This window comes from Tupaia chinensis, unplaced genomic scaffold, assembly GCF_000334495.1.
Source record: "Tupaia chinensis unplaced genomic scaffold, TupChi_1.0 Scaffold000322_1, whole genome shotgun sequence".
NCBI lineage: Eukaryota > Metazoa > Chordata > Mammalia > Scandentia > Tupaiidae > Tupaia > Tupaia belangeri.
Window position 1 is genome coordinate 5,563,791 of NW_006159816.1, and position 17,844 is coordinate 5,581,634.

Here is a 17,844-nt window from a genome sequence, read left to right on the forward strand (position 1 = left end):
TCGCCAGACAGACAGACAGAGAGAGACATAGAGACAGAAAGCGAGAAATCACCCCCCAGGGGGGATGGTCATGCCGCAATCCCTTCTCCTCCATTCTCCTCTCGGGATCTTGGGCACGCACGCACACGAGACGGGCGTGAGTTTTAAGCCACCGGGTCCGGGACATGAACCGCGGTCGACTACGTGGGAGTCCAGCGACATAGCCATTACGCTAACTGCTGGTTCCCAACATAGAAAATGTTTTTATCCATAACGTTCTTATGTTCTATCCCTTAATTATCACTTCAAGACTTTAATAAAACTATTCAGGGTTTTGGTCCTGCTGTTCTTAACATACAGACTTTTTCCATTTCTAAGCCATTTTGGAGTTAGCAATGTAATCGAAGAAGAGCCAGAATAGCATACCCTCTACCAAGTTTTAGAGTGGACAGATTGACCCCATTCTCTGAACAAAGAGAAGGTCACCAAATGATACAACATCCCCCTCAGACTTACAGCCAGTGGGATAGGTAAAATAGTCCCTTACATTTCTATTTTTCTCTCAAAAAAAAAATCTCATTTTCATTATTGTGTTGGAAAATTAATTTTAAAATGTTTCCCTTCTCATGTGGTGAGAGACCACCAAAATAATAGAGGATTTAGATCCCTCACTAATCTCTACCTAAAGACAAAGCATTTCTCCAGAATGCTTTGAATTGTATCCTCTGTGTATGTGGGGAATTGGGATACACAGGTTTGACAGGTCTGCCCCGTCTCCCATCTAAACAATGTTTGGTGCTGGGCATGTGGACCACATTTAAACTCTCACGAGAAAATGGTCAGCAGTCATCAGATTGTATAGTGCTCATTAAGCAGTTTATTTCGACATATAATTAGTCTCTGACTCTTTTGGGACTCTCAAATTTAAACTAAAGAAAAAAGAACAAATGCTGATAGAACAATCTAGAATCTATTCTTCAAGGTCCTTGAGTACCTTACGTATAATACCAGTCATATGAGGGACATGGAATTGCTACTCTATATTTGTACAAAGTCTCCCACACTGGCACCTATTCATTATTTGGGGGGAACTATGGGACTCAAGGCACAGAAGGAGTATTCAAAAAATGTATAGTGAATGAATGCTGCTACTTTATGAACTAAAAATTTTGCTTGTCCTTCTTAAACATTGAACTTCACAAAAGTAATCGATTTTCACATATTTCTATAAAATCTCATGTGGCATAATTTTACCAGAAAACATTCTGGCATGTAGAGGTAGATTATTACCATGTGGCTGCATTTTAGTTACATGTTCCAACCACTGCTCCTGTGAAGCCCCATTCATCAAAGGCTGTGGCTTCTGGGTCAGCAGCCTTTCCTTCCAAGTCAGAAGTTGCCTACACAATGAACATGATTGATTAGCTACCAGTCTGCTCTGAAAACCCAACCAACAGGATAACGCAGGACAGTATCCTAGAGGGGCTCATTAGAACAGAAGCCTGTTCTCCCTGCTCCCATTTACACCCACTCTCTTTAGGCTTGCCTGTTATTCACTAATTAAAACCTTTGTTTTATTTTCCCAGGGCAAGATAGAGTAGATGACTCATAGATAAAAGAGTCACCGTGTACACCCAATCTTTTGGAGGTGGTGTTTCTTCCTTCTCAGTGAGACCTCTTTCCTCTTGTGAATTTGTCCTGAATCAGTGTCAGAGTCACTAAAACAAAAAGTGGCTTCACTGTCCTCAACACTGCAGTGTGGTGTGAAGCATGTACTGCCATCACCACTGTGGCAGTTGAGTTCTCTGATGTGAAGACACCATGAGCTTTGTCCTCAGTCAGGCCTGGACTGGCATTTCAGCTCTGCTTTATACTTAAACATGTAAACGTTGGCTCTTTTAACTTCGTTTCCCCAGTCACAGGTTCCTTGTCTGCCAGAACAGTGCCAATAGTACCTATCTTGCAGCACTATTGTGAAGTTTAATCAGCTCACATGTTAAGAACTACTAGTGTGACACTCGCAATGTAGGAAACATTCAATACTCAGTAGCTAGTTCATTCTCTGTCACAACAAGCAAACAGGTAGCCCACAAAATAGATCCAGCCCACAGACGTATTTCATTTAGTTGACCACAGTTGTTTAAATGGTAAAATGTCCAATTCTCCATAGTCCCCACCACTCCCACCTATATCATGCAGCCTACTCAATTCATTAGCTTTACTGATCTGGCCCTGTAGACTGAGTTTAAGACTCTTGCCCTGTGTTATTGAAATAACAATGCTACTAATCCAAGGAGGATGAAAGCCTTGCTTCATTAATTCAGAATGTTAATGTCATTTGTGAATATTGTAATCCATAAAAGAACTCACTGAATATATAAATAAATAAGCAAAATGATAACCTGAGAAGTCAGGAAGAAAATAGAAAGAGAACAAAAGATAAATATATAAAAAAGAGAAAGAAAAAAATTGTTATAAAGCATTGCTGTATTTTCACTTTTACATGTACTACTAATCTGTGTCAAACCTTGGAAAGAAAATTATCTCTTTCTAACTTATTACTAGTATTATAATTAGCTTTCAAGTTATTAGACACTGATGCTACAAGCATTGCCTTCAGTTCTAATTTGGGTAGACTAATGCCCTTAAGATTCCAATTGCAGATCTAAATCATTCTTGCATTGGATTCTTTTTTTTTTTTCAATAGAGATTTTTGTTATAAGGTGTGTATGTTCGCCAGAGAGACAGAAGGCAAGAAATCCCCCCAGAAGGGGTGGCCACACCGCAATCCCTTCTCCTCCATTCCCCTGTCAGGATTTTGGACACACAAGTACATGCGTGAGTTTTAAGCCACCAGGTCCAGGATTCGAGCCACAGTTGACCAGGTGGGAGTCCATTGACGTAACCATTATGCATCTGCTGGTCCCCCTTGCATTGGATTCTTGTTTGTCTTCATAATAAGCACTACCTCTGAGGCTTTACCATCTTTCCTGTTATTTGGATAACTGTCACACATGATTTCAATTTTAATATTTCAAATACCACTAACAAAACAAAACAAAATATCTGACAATATTTTTTAGCATTTGCAAAAATTCCACATAGCCAAACAGTCACAGCTGAATAATAACAGATCCACAGAGTAAATACCACATATAGAAAAATAGTTTTCCCAGTTGGAAAAAGCAACTCACCTTATATGATTAACATGGTATAATATTGAATCCCCACTAAGGATAAAATAGCAACTAGTAATTGTTTCTCCTTTTGTCTGAGTTCACGTGGATCATAAAGAAAATCTAGACTAATTGGATGGATGCCATTTCCTAGTTTCTTTGTAAACCTTCCTTGCACACCACAATTCCACAGGCCTGTTCACTTTGCTACCAGAGGGAGTTGGCATCCTCCATTAGCGCTTGCTAAGTTCCCATAAGGTGACAGGCTAAGAATGTACAACCTTTTTTAAAAAAAAGAAAAATGCTCCTTTCTCTTTGGTGACCTCTAGGGCTTCACAAAGAAAGAAGATAACTGCTAGCTAGTCCCTGACTCTCATTAACTTAACCAAAGAGGACTGCCGAGCAAAAGCTAGCAGCAAGTTTTTATTCTAGAGAAGGAGGAGTTCCCTAAGCCAGTTCAAAGTCCTGGGGGTTAAGTTTTAAGCATATTTCCTTAGCATTTCCTCAATTTATTAAAGCTAAATCTACTTTTCTTGAAATTAAAAAATATAGCAATAAATGCATAATTAATGACCATAGTAAACTATATAGCATCAGCTAGGTGCTACCTTACAGTATATTCACTCTACTCAGTTTCATGCCTAAAGTCAGACATGCATTCATAGATATGTATAGATCAGCAGAGTTTGCTATTGAAAGTGGATTATTTAAGAAATTTTCTGAATCAATAAAATGTGGAGGAAAAAAGGAATGGAAAACAACTATGGACATCTGAGATAGTGTGGGAGGAGGATAGGTAATGGCAGAGGGTGAGAAATAGGGGGAAAAGGGACCAGCAGTTAACATAATGGCTATGTCGCTGGACTCCCACGTAGTTGACCGCGGTTCTCATCCTGGACCCAGTGGGTTAAAACTCACGCCGGGCACGTGTGTGTGCATGCCCAAGATCCCCAGGGGAGTACGGAGGAGAAGGGATTGCGGCGTGGCCATCCCCCCTGGGGGGTGATTTCTCACTTTCTATCTCTCTGTCTCTCTCTGTCTGGCGAGCACACGCACCCTATAGCGAAAACCTCTCAAAAAAAAAAAAAAAAGAAAGAAAAAGAAAAGAAATAGGGGGAAAATATATACATATACATATATATATATATGAAACTAGAAATGGAAAATTATTGATGATAACATGTATGATTAAGCTACTATGCAGCATATTCTGGATGGGAAATCACATTTTGTATGTTATGGCAATGCTCAGTGAATGAATGTAAATTATTTATTAAAAAAAATTTTTAAAAGGACTTACTACAAAAATAAAATAAAATAAAGTTAAGTAAGTGGTATAAAGAAGAAATAAAAGCCCTGGGGGTTTCAATCTTAAGAAACAATAATAGAAGACCTATTATTTGGAGCTCAGAAATCCAATCGAATTAGTTTGAACAGGGGATCTGTTGGCTCAAGTAAGTAGAGAGCCTTAAGAAACAGTTGGCTGTATGGATAAAGCTGGATCAGAAGATTCAAAAGATACCTCGAGACATGTGTCCTCTTCTCTCCTAGTTATGCTTTGGCTTCATTCTCAGTCCTCGCATTCTCTGGCAGGGTGTTCTAGGTACCTTGATACTTGAACAAATTAATCTCCTGAATTGGGTGTACATACACACACTCACACACACATACTCAGTATGAATTGACCTTTTTTTGGCAATGGGATATTAAGTGAATGCTAGTAGAAATGAGAGGCTGCACAGTCCCTTTACCCTTCCTCTGGTGGCAGAACTCATTCCACATGCTCTGATAGAGTTAGGCCGAACCAGTAAGAGTGCCCTAGTGATTGGCTGAGGATAGACATGAGGCCCAAGCTCTAAGATGTCTCTGGCAGCTTTAAAATCATATTTTCATCACAGCTGCTATCACACCAAAAGAAAAAAACTAAAGCACAGTCTCGTTTCCAGTAGTTTCAGGTAAAATCCAAAGAGAGCTCTGACTTAGTTTGAGCTAATGTTTAAAAATATTTATTCAAAGTCTTGACTAGCTTCTGTGTTCAACATTATTGTTTGATTGCTTGTTTTTAGAAGCAAGGTTTAAAAGCTGCTGGAAGCCTCCTATGGTAGTTAATACATTATCTTAAGCAATTTAATGCAAATTAATTTTTACACAACCTTGAGTTTCAAAAGCCATTGAACTTGGGAGGGAAGGAGTGAGAGTTTAGGAGAAGTCTGCTGCCTCCCATCTGGACCCCACAGCCAGCTCCATCTGCTCTCACATGTAGTAAGTAACACTTCAGCTACTTGCCTGCCAAATACACCATGTGGAGTTCTGCTTTTCTTTCTTTTTTTCTTTTTTTTTTTTTTAACTCAGGAAAATGTTTAAATGCACAGAAAGACGTATATTTCAGGTTTTCTAGAAAAACTTGGTGGAATTATTTTGGCATTTCAAAGTTCCATTGTTATACCGTAACCCAAGTTTTCCATTAGGTTTAATGAGTTTGTTTCTCTTTTGTTTTGTTTCTGGATTACATCCTCTTTTCCTACTACAATTCTCCTTCTCTGATTGTGTCTTATAGGACATATTGAGGGATTTAGACTTGATAGTATGAGCATATTCATAATGGGAATCACTGAAAGTTCTAAGTAGAGGCCAGCTCAGATTCCTGTTTTTGGTCAATCACTCCATTGTGGCTTCATTGAGGAGGTCACTGGACAGGAGCAAAAGGAAGACTGGAGATGGGAAGGCTGCTGTAGCAGATTTGAAATAGTTGAAAAGATGATGGTAGCCTGAAGTGGGGTTGTACAAATGGCAATCGACTGACATTCAAAGATATAGGGTTGAGGGCAATTGGTGATAAATTGGATGTACAGGGAGAGAGAGATGTCATGGATGACCCATAGACTTGTGGGCTGGGCAGCTGAATAGATGATGATGCTCCTTTTTCTGAGAGAGTAAACCTGAGCACAGAGGAAGGTTTGAAGGAAAGTGATGAGTTCAGGTCTGGACAGTCAGGCCACTGTGCCTCTGGCCTTCATAAAACATGGAACAGTAGAGGATGGCAAGCCAAATGTGATTCTTGGCCAACTTCAAAGTTGCAGTATGGCATGTAAAATCCAAGAATTTGATAGGTTAAATCATGAATAATTTAAAACTTTGGGAAACAGGAGAGATTAACAATTCAATAATTCGCTAGTTAGAAAGTCTGGATTTGCTTCCACAATTGGTCACTTTTTTTTCTGAAGTCATATATCTTAAATAGAAGCCTTTTATATTTCTCAGAGATACCCTTTGCATCTGTGATGGGCAGGCCATGAGAATTCAAGAGAATTTCAGGGCCTGTGGCCACATTCATGCTGTCTTCTCCTTCCTGTTGAAGGTCCAAGCAGAGATGAGGCCAGCTGGTCCTATTATCAATGATGTTTCATTTTAAAATACCAATCACCAAATTGGCTTTTTGATATTTTCACTCAGAAAGGAAATAGTCATAGTGATGAAGTACATGTCCTTATAACAGGGATATTGGTTCAAACAGGTATTTGAGTTGTGTTCCAAATCTAATTTTATAATTGATCAGAAACTTGATATTTAAAAATATTCTCAGTTCTTTCTTCTCCATCTCTCATACTTTTTGATTATTTCTCTTGGGTAAAGAAAGGGTGAGGGAAGGAGAGAAAAAAAAATAACTAAGTCATAATTGCTGGCAACTCTAGAAATACAATTTAATAACAGGAGGCCAAAACCATCTTCTCTCTTTATCCTAGAGAGAGAGAGAGAGAATGAATAGCCAGCTAGATTATTCCCTTGATTTGTAAAAGGTATTAATGGCACAGTTGAACATCTTCAAGTTCAAAGACAAATACAATTTTAATTTGGTGAGGCCTCTCTATATTCTCTTCCAACAAGATAGTATGTGAGTTCTAACTTTTTCTAAGAGCATGATTTCTCTTTGCTTACTTCTTTGTCCCGCATCTGCCCCATCTATATAGCAGCTGAGTTCCAAAAAGTGATTGTGGTCAGCCAATAAAAATACACTAAGCCAGATGATAGCAGATGTGGATCATGCTGGCAGAGAGAAAGCAAGACTAGGATCTGGTTCCAAGCAGCTTAGTGCACTGGTAAAAACAAGGTCTCAGGGATAATGGTAACAAAAGAGAGTACTATATTCATTTCCCAAGGGGGTCATTCTAGGTTTGTTTTTACAACAGGATTTTGTAGCAGGTCAGAGCACCCTGACACTATTCTCAGCCATTGGCAGCTGTCCTGACAACCTTTCTTGCTGTTACTGCCCTGTGAGAGGATTAGAGGAAATGTTATCTCCTAGGGTCACTGTCCTAGGTGCTAGAGATACAAAGATTAAAAGCCCTGTTTCCATTCTCTTTCTGGGCTCATGAGATAGTAGGCAAAGACAGCATGGTTTAAAACACATGATAAGGAACTTGCACTACTAGGCATGATAAAGCAACAAGGATAAAAGAAAAAGAAAAAAAAAACATAGGAAACAACACTTTTCAGACTATAGATAAGAGGCAACAAGTTCTACAATTCCTGAGTAAAGAGAACAAATGAAATGACTGCTTCAATTGTGCCACCTTATTTTCTGGAGAGAATTTCACAGCTATGGCACAGGAATGAAGAATCCAGGCAGAACGTAGTAATTTCACTGAGTTAAGGAGGCAGAGTCAGGAGTATGAGGGAGGCCAGGGAGGTTAGAGATTCCCGGGAAGAGAGAACTGCACAGACAGAACTTCAGAGATATACCAAGGGCCACTTCAAGTCTTTGGCTTAGTGCTGCTCACCACATCCATGTGAAGAAACTACTGAGGCTAAAGAAAGATTCATCAAAATGGAACAGAACAATCCTTGGAGATCATGGCCGGGCAATAATCCACAGTTATACCAGCCAGAATACTGAAGGAAAACCTTGAAATACATGAGGTATTGTGTACATTTTTCAAAAGGGGGTCCTTAGTAGTGAGCCACTACAGTAAACACTACTCTGGACCCACTCAGCAAAGCTTAAAAGAAAGCCTTACAAGGATTAAACTATTTTCAAATAACCTAGCTACATCTCAATAACAAAACTGAAAAATGTTTGTTAAAATTGGGAAAAAGGGACCAGCAGATGGCATAATGGCTACATCACTGAACTCCCATGCTCCCATGTAGTGAACTGCAGTTCAAGTCCTGGACCCAGAGGCTTAAACTCACGCCGAGTGTGTATGCGTGCATGCCAAGATCCTGAGAGGAGAATGAAGAAGAGGGGATTGCAGTGTGGCTATCCCCTCTGGGGGGTGATTTCTCTCTTTCTATCTCTCTGCCTCTCTCTGTCTTTCTGGTGAGCGCATATGCAAAAACCTCTCCAAAAAACAAACAAAAAATTGGGAAAAAAAATATTTTAGCACCCAACCACATAAAGTTCACAATGTCTAATATCCCATCAAAAATTTTCAGACATGCAAAGAAACAAAGAAGCAAATAGAAGACTCATAACAATAAGAAAAATTTGGCCAGTTGATGGCATGGTGTTAAGGCACTGGATTTCCACATTACCAACTACAGTTCAAGTCCTGGACCCAGTGGCTTAAAACTCATGCCAGGTGTGTGTGCATGCATGCCCACAATCTCAAGAGGAGATTGGAGGAAATGGGATCCCTCAGCACCTAGAAGACCAGATGCCTAAGATGGGTCCTTTAGTTGGGCAAGTGCCCCAGGTCCTGTCTGTGATCAGTCCCGAGGAACTACAAGGAGCTTGAGAGCTACAGTGGTATCAATAAAATTGTTCCAAGAGAAGCAGTGCATCCCAAGTTGGGTTTTCAGGCCAGCAGCCACTCTTACCTACACTTGGAGCAACACACGAGTGATTTGTCCTATACTGTCCAGGAAGGTTGTGGCCTAAAGCGAGAGCACCTAAGGACTAGAACCATTAAGGAGACATTACAGGGATATAGATTTCAACTTCACATAAGAAACATTCTAAAATTAGAATGATCCAGGAGTGAAACAGAGTGGCACTGGGAGATGATGTACTTACTGCTCTGGGCACATTTAAACAGTGGCTGCAGGGTCACACAGCAAGGATGCCACAGAGGAGAGTCTGGGTCCTGTGGCTGATGCAGCCACATACATAACCCTCCACGTGCCCCTTTACAGTCCCTCCACGTGTATATGGATAGTGATCAGGCAGGTACTGTTTCTCCTTTCTCTTTTGCTAAGTAAGGAGCAAGTCAAACTAGACTCTAGATAGTAGCACTCTCACGGAACCATCAGGGGTCATTCGCCGATGAGGAGCTTTTAGGAATGCCATAGCTTCTAAATAGTAGAACTACTTTTCTTGCTGATGCCATATTGCACATCATCACCCTGAACTTTGGGGTGAGGTTTGCAGATAATCTCTTGCTTTACTAATATCCTAATAGTTATACATTCTCTTAACTAACTGCATTGATGTAACAAATTTGTAGCGTATGAATAATTATTCAGGATAGTATCTTTGCTACCTTTGCCTGGAACCAACACCTGGCCAAAGGCAAATAATACTCTAGTATGACAATTCTGCATTTCAGAGGACTATAAAACAAAAAGAAAGAAGGAATTCTGAAAAATATGTATTACACCCCCCAAAAAAATTTTTATTCAACACAAAAGAAGCAAGAAGGAGAACAAAGAACAAGGATAAAAGAAAGAAAGCTATTTGGGGCTAAGCCAAATAAACTTAGATTGTTTAAGGAATAAATTGGTGGAGTAATTCGAATCATGGGCAGGTGCTATGAATGTAATTTAGTAAATGCTCGGAACCTGCCAAGGAAGAGAAAAATGTGTTGCTTTTGAGATCATTTCCCAGCAGCTTCATAAAAGAAAACTGATTACAGGAATTTAATAAGTTAAACAGAGCCAGAAATATTGTAATCAAATGAGTTTTTAATTACATTTCAAGCAGAAAAAAATTCCAATTTGTGCTCCTGGGATTAAAAAAATAATAATAAGTTCTAGAGAAGTGCTTTTGTAGCAGGAAAATAACATAAACACTAATTTCCATAGGAATTATAGTAGTCAGTTTAATTAAAAGGCTTGATCAGAGTAAAGAGGAACTAGTGCCAAACTATACTAAATAAAGGCAAGGCAGTTGTTGCTACCTCACACTATTGTCTAAATAAAAGCACTACACATTGAACAGAAAACAAGAACCTGCATTTTTCTCATGGAAATAAAGGGGATTTTGATCACTTCCTGAATTAGGTTCCTTCATTGTATTACTATTAACTGGCACATTTGATTTTAAATTCAATGTTTTGAGTGTGTGCTATGGTGGTACACTCACTATTCATTAGGGTACCTGATGACTTCCAAGCTTTCAATCCTCACTCTTACCTTAACTCTAGTTAAACGTTACTCATGTCCTTATAACTCCCTGGAGTGGAGGGTTGAGGGGGGAAATAACAGGTGATTGGGCTGTAATTGTGCTCAAGGGAGTACATGCTGCCATCCTCACCATGAGGCGCTGTCCTCCCTGTTGAAGGACTTTGTTATGGACTGTTCTATAACCACAAGTCAGGCCTAGAGAAAGTTTTCCAGAGGGTGTCTGAAATTGCAGTGGTTTAATCATATGTTTGCCTGTTGTCCTCCTTGTGCTAAATGAGACCCACTGGAAATGTGTCTATATAGGACCAGAAGTATAATCTGTGGCAACAGAACAAAAGATGCTAACTAGCCCAAGGCATAAAGTGGAAATATCATGCTTCCATAGACACCCTCACAGTCCCATGCTCTTTCTTTTGTGAATGTCTTTATAGAAAAAAATTTAAACTACAGTATAAGCTTAGTATAATAATGAGTAAACCTTAATTCATCAATTCCAGAGACCCTGGGGAAAAAAGAATGACAAGCAGGGCATGTCTCTATGAAAGCAGTGAGACAGGATTGGAGTGAAAATTGGATTCTTCTTCCCTTAGGGCACCAATCTCTAACCTTTTTGGCACCAGGGACTCGTTTTGCAAAAGACAAATTTTTCACAGGAGGGGGGTGGGGTAGTTTGGGGATGACTGGAGTGCATCATATTTACTGTGCACTTTATTTCTATTATTATTACATTGCAATATAAAATGAAGCAATTATACAACCTACCATAATGGAGTATTTGCAGCCACTCTTCAGCACTAGCATGACCACCTCAGCTCGACCTTAAATCATCAGGCATTAGACTTTCATAAAGAGTATGAAGCCTAGATCCCTTGCATGTACAGTTCACCATAGGGCTCACACTCCTATGAGAATCTAATGCCACTGCTGATCAGACAGGAGTTAGAGCTCAGGCAAACAATGGGGAGTGGCTATAAATACAATGAACCTTCACGCATTCATTTGCCCACCACTCACCTCCTGCTCTATAGCCCTAGTTCCTAACAGGCCATGAACCAGTCCTGGTCCATGGTCTAGGGGTCAAGGATCCCTGCCTTAAGGTGAAAGATGGTGGCCTTTGAGATGATGAGGAGCATGTAGGAAAGTGCCTTAATCGGTAGTTAAGGCACCCTCCCTATGACAACCTCTAATGTTCAGAAGTCAGTAGGCATACAAAATGCTGAGGGTGGGCCTATCCTCCTTATTGTAGTCTGGAAGCCACGTGGCTGACCACAGGTTTAGAACCTTGGGCTAACTGACCTAAAATATGCCATATACATGCACATGCGCCCAACTAAGACCTTGTCAAGCTAAAAGACTAGAAAAAAGGATCATTTCATGACAATGCTTTATCAAGAGTGCTTTGCATTCTTTTTCTCTCTCCATTGTGTGCATTATATGTTCTCTATCATGAATAAAAATAAACTTTAAAAATAAATGTTGTGGGTGATTGGGTATCTGCAAAAAGAGGAAATGAAGTGAAACATTGGGAGTGATACAGAGTGGAGTCAAGAAACCAAATGGACTCAAAAAGGGAACCAAGGAATACAAGGAAGTAAGACTTGGAAATCATGGGGCCAGGGGGAGAGGGTATTGTTTGAAGGGTCCCCAGAGCATGCAACAGATTTGAGGTCAAGTTCTACCTAAATCTCAAGGGCCAGGAAGGCCCCAAATGACATAAAAATTCCATTCAAAGAACAATGTCAGAATTCATGAGTGTTCTATACATATTCAAGATGAGGAAGGAAGGAAGTAAAGAAAGAAAGAAGGAAGAGAGGAAGGGTATTTGTTCATTCATTTCTGGTGTCAAGCCTTACTCTAATTTGATGACAATAATAATCCCACTCAAACTGTCCTCAGAACTTCAAGTCTTTAGTCTCTTCCTTACCATCACAGACTTGAAGAACTTATAAAAAAAAAATTATTAGCACATTTAAATTTATTATTGACAAAGGTTGAAACCACACAATTTTAAGATGTGTACCTTATTATTTTCGTGTGTTTCTTCTTGAGCTAACTTTTTATGCTACATCCTCAATAGCTTTCTCTACATCCTCATTCTATATGGCAGGCTAGTGCTCTATCCTTGATTTTCATTTGATCAAAACTGTGGTTTTCTTCGTAACTTCCAAAACAAATGGTTACCTTACAATATGAACACTTAACTTCCTTATGGATTATTATTTTCCTCTTAGAGTTGAAGAACTAAAGATCTTTCATGATCCCAACATGTGAAGGTTATGTTTTGTCACATGTAAAATAAAGTCATTGTGAGGAATAACTGCAATGAAGCATGTTAGCAACTGACAAGATATTTAACATATAGTAAGTATTTATAAATGGAATCCCCGTGTGGGCATGTCAGGTTTTTATATTTCTTTGAGACTCCAGAGATGGAAAACAGGCCCAAAATGTACAAATGCTTAAAAATCCATATGTTCTCGGGGCCGCAGGTGGCATAGTGGTTGAGGCACTGGACTCTCACGTTCCTGAGTGTGATTAGAGGCCTGGACCTGGAGGCTTGAAACCCAAGTTGGGTGCATGTGCATGCATGTCCATGATCCCAAGAGGAGAATGGAGGAGAAGGAATTGTGGCATGGTCATCCCCCTGGAAGGTGATTTCTCATTTTCTGTCTCTCTGTCTTTCTCTGTCTCTCTGGCAAGTGCACACAACCTATAGCAAAAATCTCTCTAAAAATAAATCCATATGTTCTCATTAGATTCTGTCCATTTGTGAGCTGCTACTATAAAAATATCACCATGTAAATACATTTTAGATATTTGAATAATTTAATGTTAGGAACGTAATCAAAAGATCCCATTTAAGGTAAAACCCAAAAGTTAGAAGTGGTTATGTCTTGAGTTAGATTATTTTTTAAATAGAAATCATCTCTATTTCCTATCTATTTTTAACTTAATGTTTCCATATTTTCTAAAATTAATGTATATTACTTAAGAAAAATATTAAATAAGTACAAAACCATTTTTTAGAAGACTTATTTATAACCTTGCTATATGGCATCTGCACTGGTGAAAGAGAGACAGACAGAGAGGGAAAGTGAAAAAGCACCCCCTACGGGGGATGGCCATGCCATAATCCCTTTTCCTCCGTTCTCCTCTTGGGTTTTTGGGTACACACACATATGTTTCTGACATGCTTTTTAAGCTGCCAGGTCTGGGACTCAAACTGTGCAGTCAACTATGTGGTATTCAGCTGCTTTAACCACTATCCTAGCAGCTGGCCCCAAGATTAAATGTCATCAAAATCTTATTTTATATTTTATGGAGCTGTCCAGAAAATAAAGTTTCCCAAACCCTTTGTTATATATATTTTACATAGGTAGCTTTACTGACACACATTATTCATAATTATTAGTATATAGATGCTTAAAAAATATGTTTGCTGGTAATATTTTACTGGTTAGATATTTTGAAGACTTCATAGTTAAAAGAATTTAAAATAAATAAAATAAAGATATCCATGTGTTTAAAAGAAAGAAAGAGAATGATATAAACTTCTAAATTCATCTTTTACCTAAAAAAATTAGTGAAGCATAAAAAAAATAGAATTTCCCTGTTGGACAGAATAAACACTGTGCCCTTCCAGCCTCTAAGATATTTACTTATTGCTCTTTTTTTCTTTTTTAAGGGAGAGTTTTGCCATAGGGAACATGCACTTGGCAGAGAAACAAAGAGACAGAAAGCAGGAAATCAGCCCCAAGGGACTATGGCCACACTACAATCCCTTCTCAGAAGCTCCATTCTCCTCTTGAGATTTAGGGCATATATGTGCACCTGCCCAGCATGAGTTACAAACCTCCAGGTCTAGGACACGAACCATAGTCAGAGTCAAGTGGGAGTTCTGCGACGTAACCATTACACCATCTGCTGGTCTCTACTATTTTTTTTTTTAATGAAAGCTACATTTTTATTTTTATTTTATTGCCAATGGGCATGTGCACCTGCCAGAGAGAGAGAGAGAGTGCAAGAGAGAGAGACCCAAGGATGATCATGCCATTATCCTTTTTGCTTCATATTTCCATCCCTTCAAGTTCTGGGGCACACATGCATGCATACTCAACATGCTTCTCAAGCCACTGGAGCCAGGGATACAACCACAGTCAGCCATGTGGTATTCAGCTTTCTATGCATGACATTTAACTGCTATGCTACTGGGCCAGCCCTACTACTGCTATGTAACCTGAGCTTCTTGAATGTGTTCTAGCCCCAATTTAGAGGCAAGATCCTCAGGCCCCACTCCACTCCCTATTCCTGAGGAGCTCTCTGATATCAACACTCACTACATTAAAATCAAATGAGCCATCTTAATTTCAGGGCTTTCATTCTACTACCAGGGCAATCCAGGTTTTGTTTAACCAGAAGCTCAATCTTACAACATTTGGGAGAATGACTACTTTGTAAAAGAAATTAACACAAAATTAGGTACAAAGGAAATATTTATTATAGAAGGGTATGGTGAAAGTGGGAATGATCTGCCTCTGGTCACACCCTACATTTCCTCTTTCCTCATTTCTCCTATACCCCTCTGTCACCCTCTTTCACACTCCTTTTCCTTTCTATGCTATTTCTATATGGGTTTCCAAGCTGATGGGTATATTTAGCTCTCTCCCAGATATTTATCTTTAGACATAAGCATTTCCTCTTGTTTTAGGCTCTTACTAGCCTTTCATACTCAGGTAACTTCACCTAGTGTCATCTATGGTGCGATTGTTATAGGTTTATGTTTGCAAAAATTTTAGTTCAGGGTCAGCAGTTGGTATGGTGATTAAGGCACTGGATCCCACATGACCAGCTGCGCCAGTTGGAGTTCTGGATCTGGCGTTTTGAGAATCACACCAGGTGCCTGTGTGTGCATGCCCAGGATCCTGAGAGGAGAATGGAGGAGAAGAGAATGTGGCATGGCCATCCTCCTGGGGGATGGGGGAAGCGGCAGGGTCATGGGTGACTTCTCGCTTTCCCTCTCTCTCTCTATGTCTCTCTCTCACTCTTTCTGCCTTTGTCTCTCTCTGGCAATCACACATGCCCTTTAGCAAAACCAAGAAATAAAATAATAAAATTTCTAGTTCACAGAAGTCTATTGAGGTCTGGAATCCTCTGTGACAGGCAAAGATACACAGATTAGTAGACATACGTGAACTGAAAACCTTGTTTCCCGTCTTGCTTGATGTGGTATAAAACAGGATGAGAGTCTAAGTGGCTGGTGCTCCCTGGAATTATATACAGCCATCCTGTCACATTAGTTCTTTCTCTGTGAAGGTTCTACCAATACAACGTACCGGTGTTAAATGTATATTTCCTGTAAATAGCTCATGTTTACCAAAATAAACATTATTTCATTCTGATATCCAATTCCCATTCTCCTCAGTAATGAAAGATAGAAAATCTTATCAGTGACTCTGGTTCCTCTCCTCCCCTACCTGTTTTTGTTTCATTTTAGGCATTGGTGAAGGTCAATGTGAAACTGAAGCCAATGCTAGATTCAGTGGCTGCAAACAGAAGTAAGTGGGAAGAATTGCACCAAAAAAGGCTGTCCATCTCGGCTGCCTCTCCCTCCCCTACCAGCCTCCTGGTGGCCAAGGAGAACAGAAACTAAACCTTCTAGTCAGCTGCTACTACAAAATGCTGCCTGAAGGGCCAGCTTTGGTCCAGCCACATCATCCTTTAGTTCTTTTAGCTCCGAAAGATGTAAAGTCTCAGGGATGCACTTGAGGAGCATACCTGGGCTTTCACCTTGAAATGTAGTCAGCTGCAGAGAGAGAGACAGGAAGGATAAAGGAGGAGGTGGGGCCAGGGGTGTACCCAAGAACCTCAGCTCTCCCGATGAACACACACAGGCTGAGATGACGACGGGGCAGAAGACTGTCTGGGATTCAAGGATCTGAGGACAATCAGGCCTGCTCCATCTGAGCTGAGAGAACACTGAACAGTGAAAGCATCATTAGCACTGCTTCGTTTTATAAGTGGCTCTTCTATTTGTTATAAACCTAACACTACCTGCCTTTGCGTCTTTTCCACAAGCCCCCTTTTGTGCCAGACTGTCCCAAGAATCCTGATTTGTATCCTATAGAAGTATTTTATTTTTAATTCTAATGCTTTTTAATGATGGATAAGAACCTTTAGAATTGCCTACCTAAAAGATAAACTATACTATAAATACCAACTAATGCCAATTTTCTTTCAAAAATGCCCATAGTAGAAATACAGCAAATGTGTTTATCCGATTGATATTGATACAGGATTTATAATTCTACACTTGGATTCTGGTCCCCTTTTTCAGAGATTTTCTAATTCAGCCTTCATTAGAGACCAAGCCTTCTCCCAGAAGGAATGGATTAATAGACTTTAATTAAAGTAAGAATGAAAGGAAATCTATAGTTGGATTTACCACAGGTGACAGAAGAACATCTAGAAACCATTTTCGACAATGGAAGAGATTTCACGGGACACAGCAGCGCCATGAAGACTGAGCATTTATTACCCTGAGTTTTGGTATAAAATCTAAGGTTCTACCAGTAACTAACTTAAAGCCAAACGTATAGGTCCTCCATTTGAAATTTTCCTTAGGTATAAGAAATAATGCTTTAAGATTAAGAAGTAAGAGTCTGGGATGCAGCTGTAATAGTACGTGCTGGCTGATGCTGCTACACAGAAGTCTGAGGCCACATGAGAGGCACAGGTTCAACTCTTTTCCCACCCTAAAAGCCATGTGTGGTGACATGAACCTGAAGTCCCAGCTACTCAGCCAGAGACTCACAACATAGTGAGAATCTGTCCAAAAGAAAAAACAGCCTGGGCAGAGAACACATATTCTATAGGAAGTCACATAAGAATAAACTGTAGTCTATAGATACAATGACTAGAAATCTGTCTATAGATACAATAACTAGAAAGCTACTGTGCTTCCCATTTTACCTGAGAGATTGATGACATGGCCTATTTTATCCAAAGAATGCTGACCGAGAAGATAAGACTTCTATCTCTACCTTTGACACAATCAACTGGATGACTTTGGACAAGTCATCCATCTCTGAGCTTAGTTTCTCACATGAAATGAGATTATGCAAGTAGATGATGCTCAAACATGTTTTAACCTTAGAGTTCTTCATTCAAATAAACCTTTCAAAGAATCCCCAAGAAAGAAAACATCTAAAAGCTCAAGTCCTCTGTTTGAAGCAGGGCTTGAGATCCAGAGCCCCCACACATTTTCATCTTTTTAATTACATACATGGTGGTCCACAAAAGGATTCTGAGGAGTTTGACAATCCTTGGACTAGGTAAAACCTGAGGTCCA

At 39.6% G+C, this 17,844-nt stretch overlaps 1 protein-coding gene across 1 annotated transcript in view; it reads left to right on the forward strand.

The window, feature by feature from the left end:
* The window catches only part of PDE11A (phosphodiesterase 11A), a 439,743-nt gene extending 421,899 nt beyond the window's left edge, over positions 1-17,844 (forward strand). Inside the window, exon 20 of the mRNA XM_006151668.3 lies at positions 15,991-17,844. Coding sequence (XP_006151730.1) covers positions 15,991-16,146 — 156 coding nt within the window. The 3' untranslated portion in view covers positions 16,147-17,844. The remainder of the gene's footprint in view (positions 1-15,990) is intronic.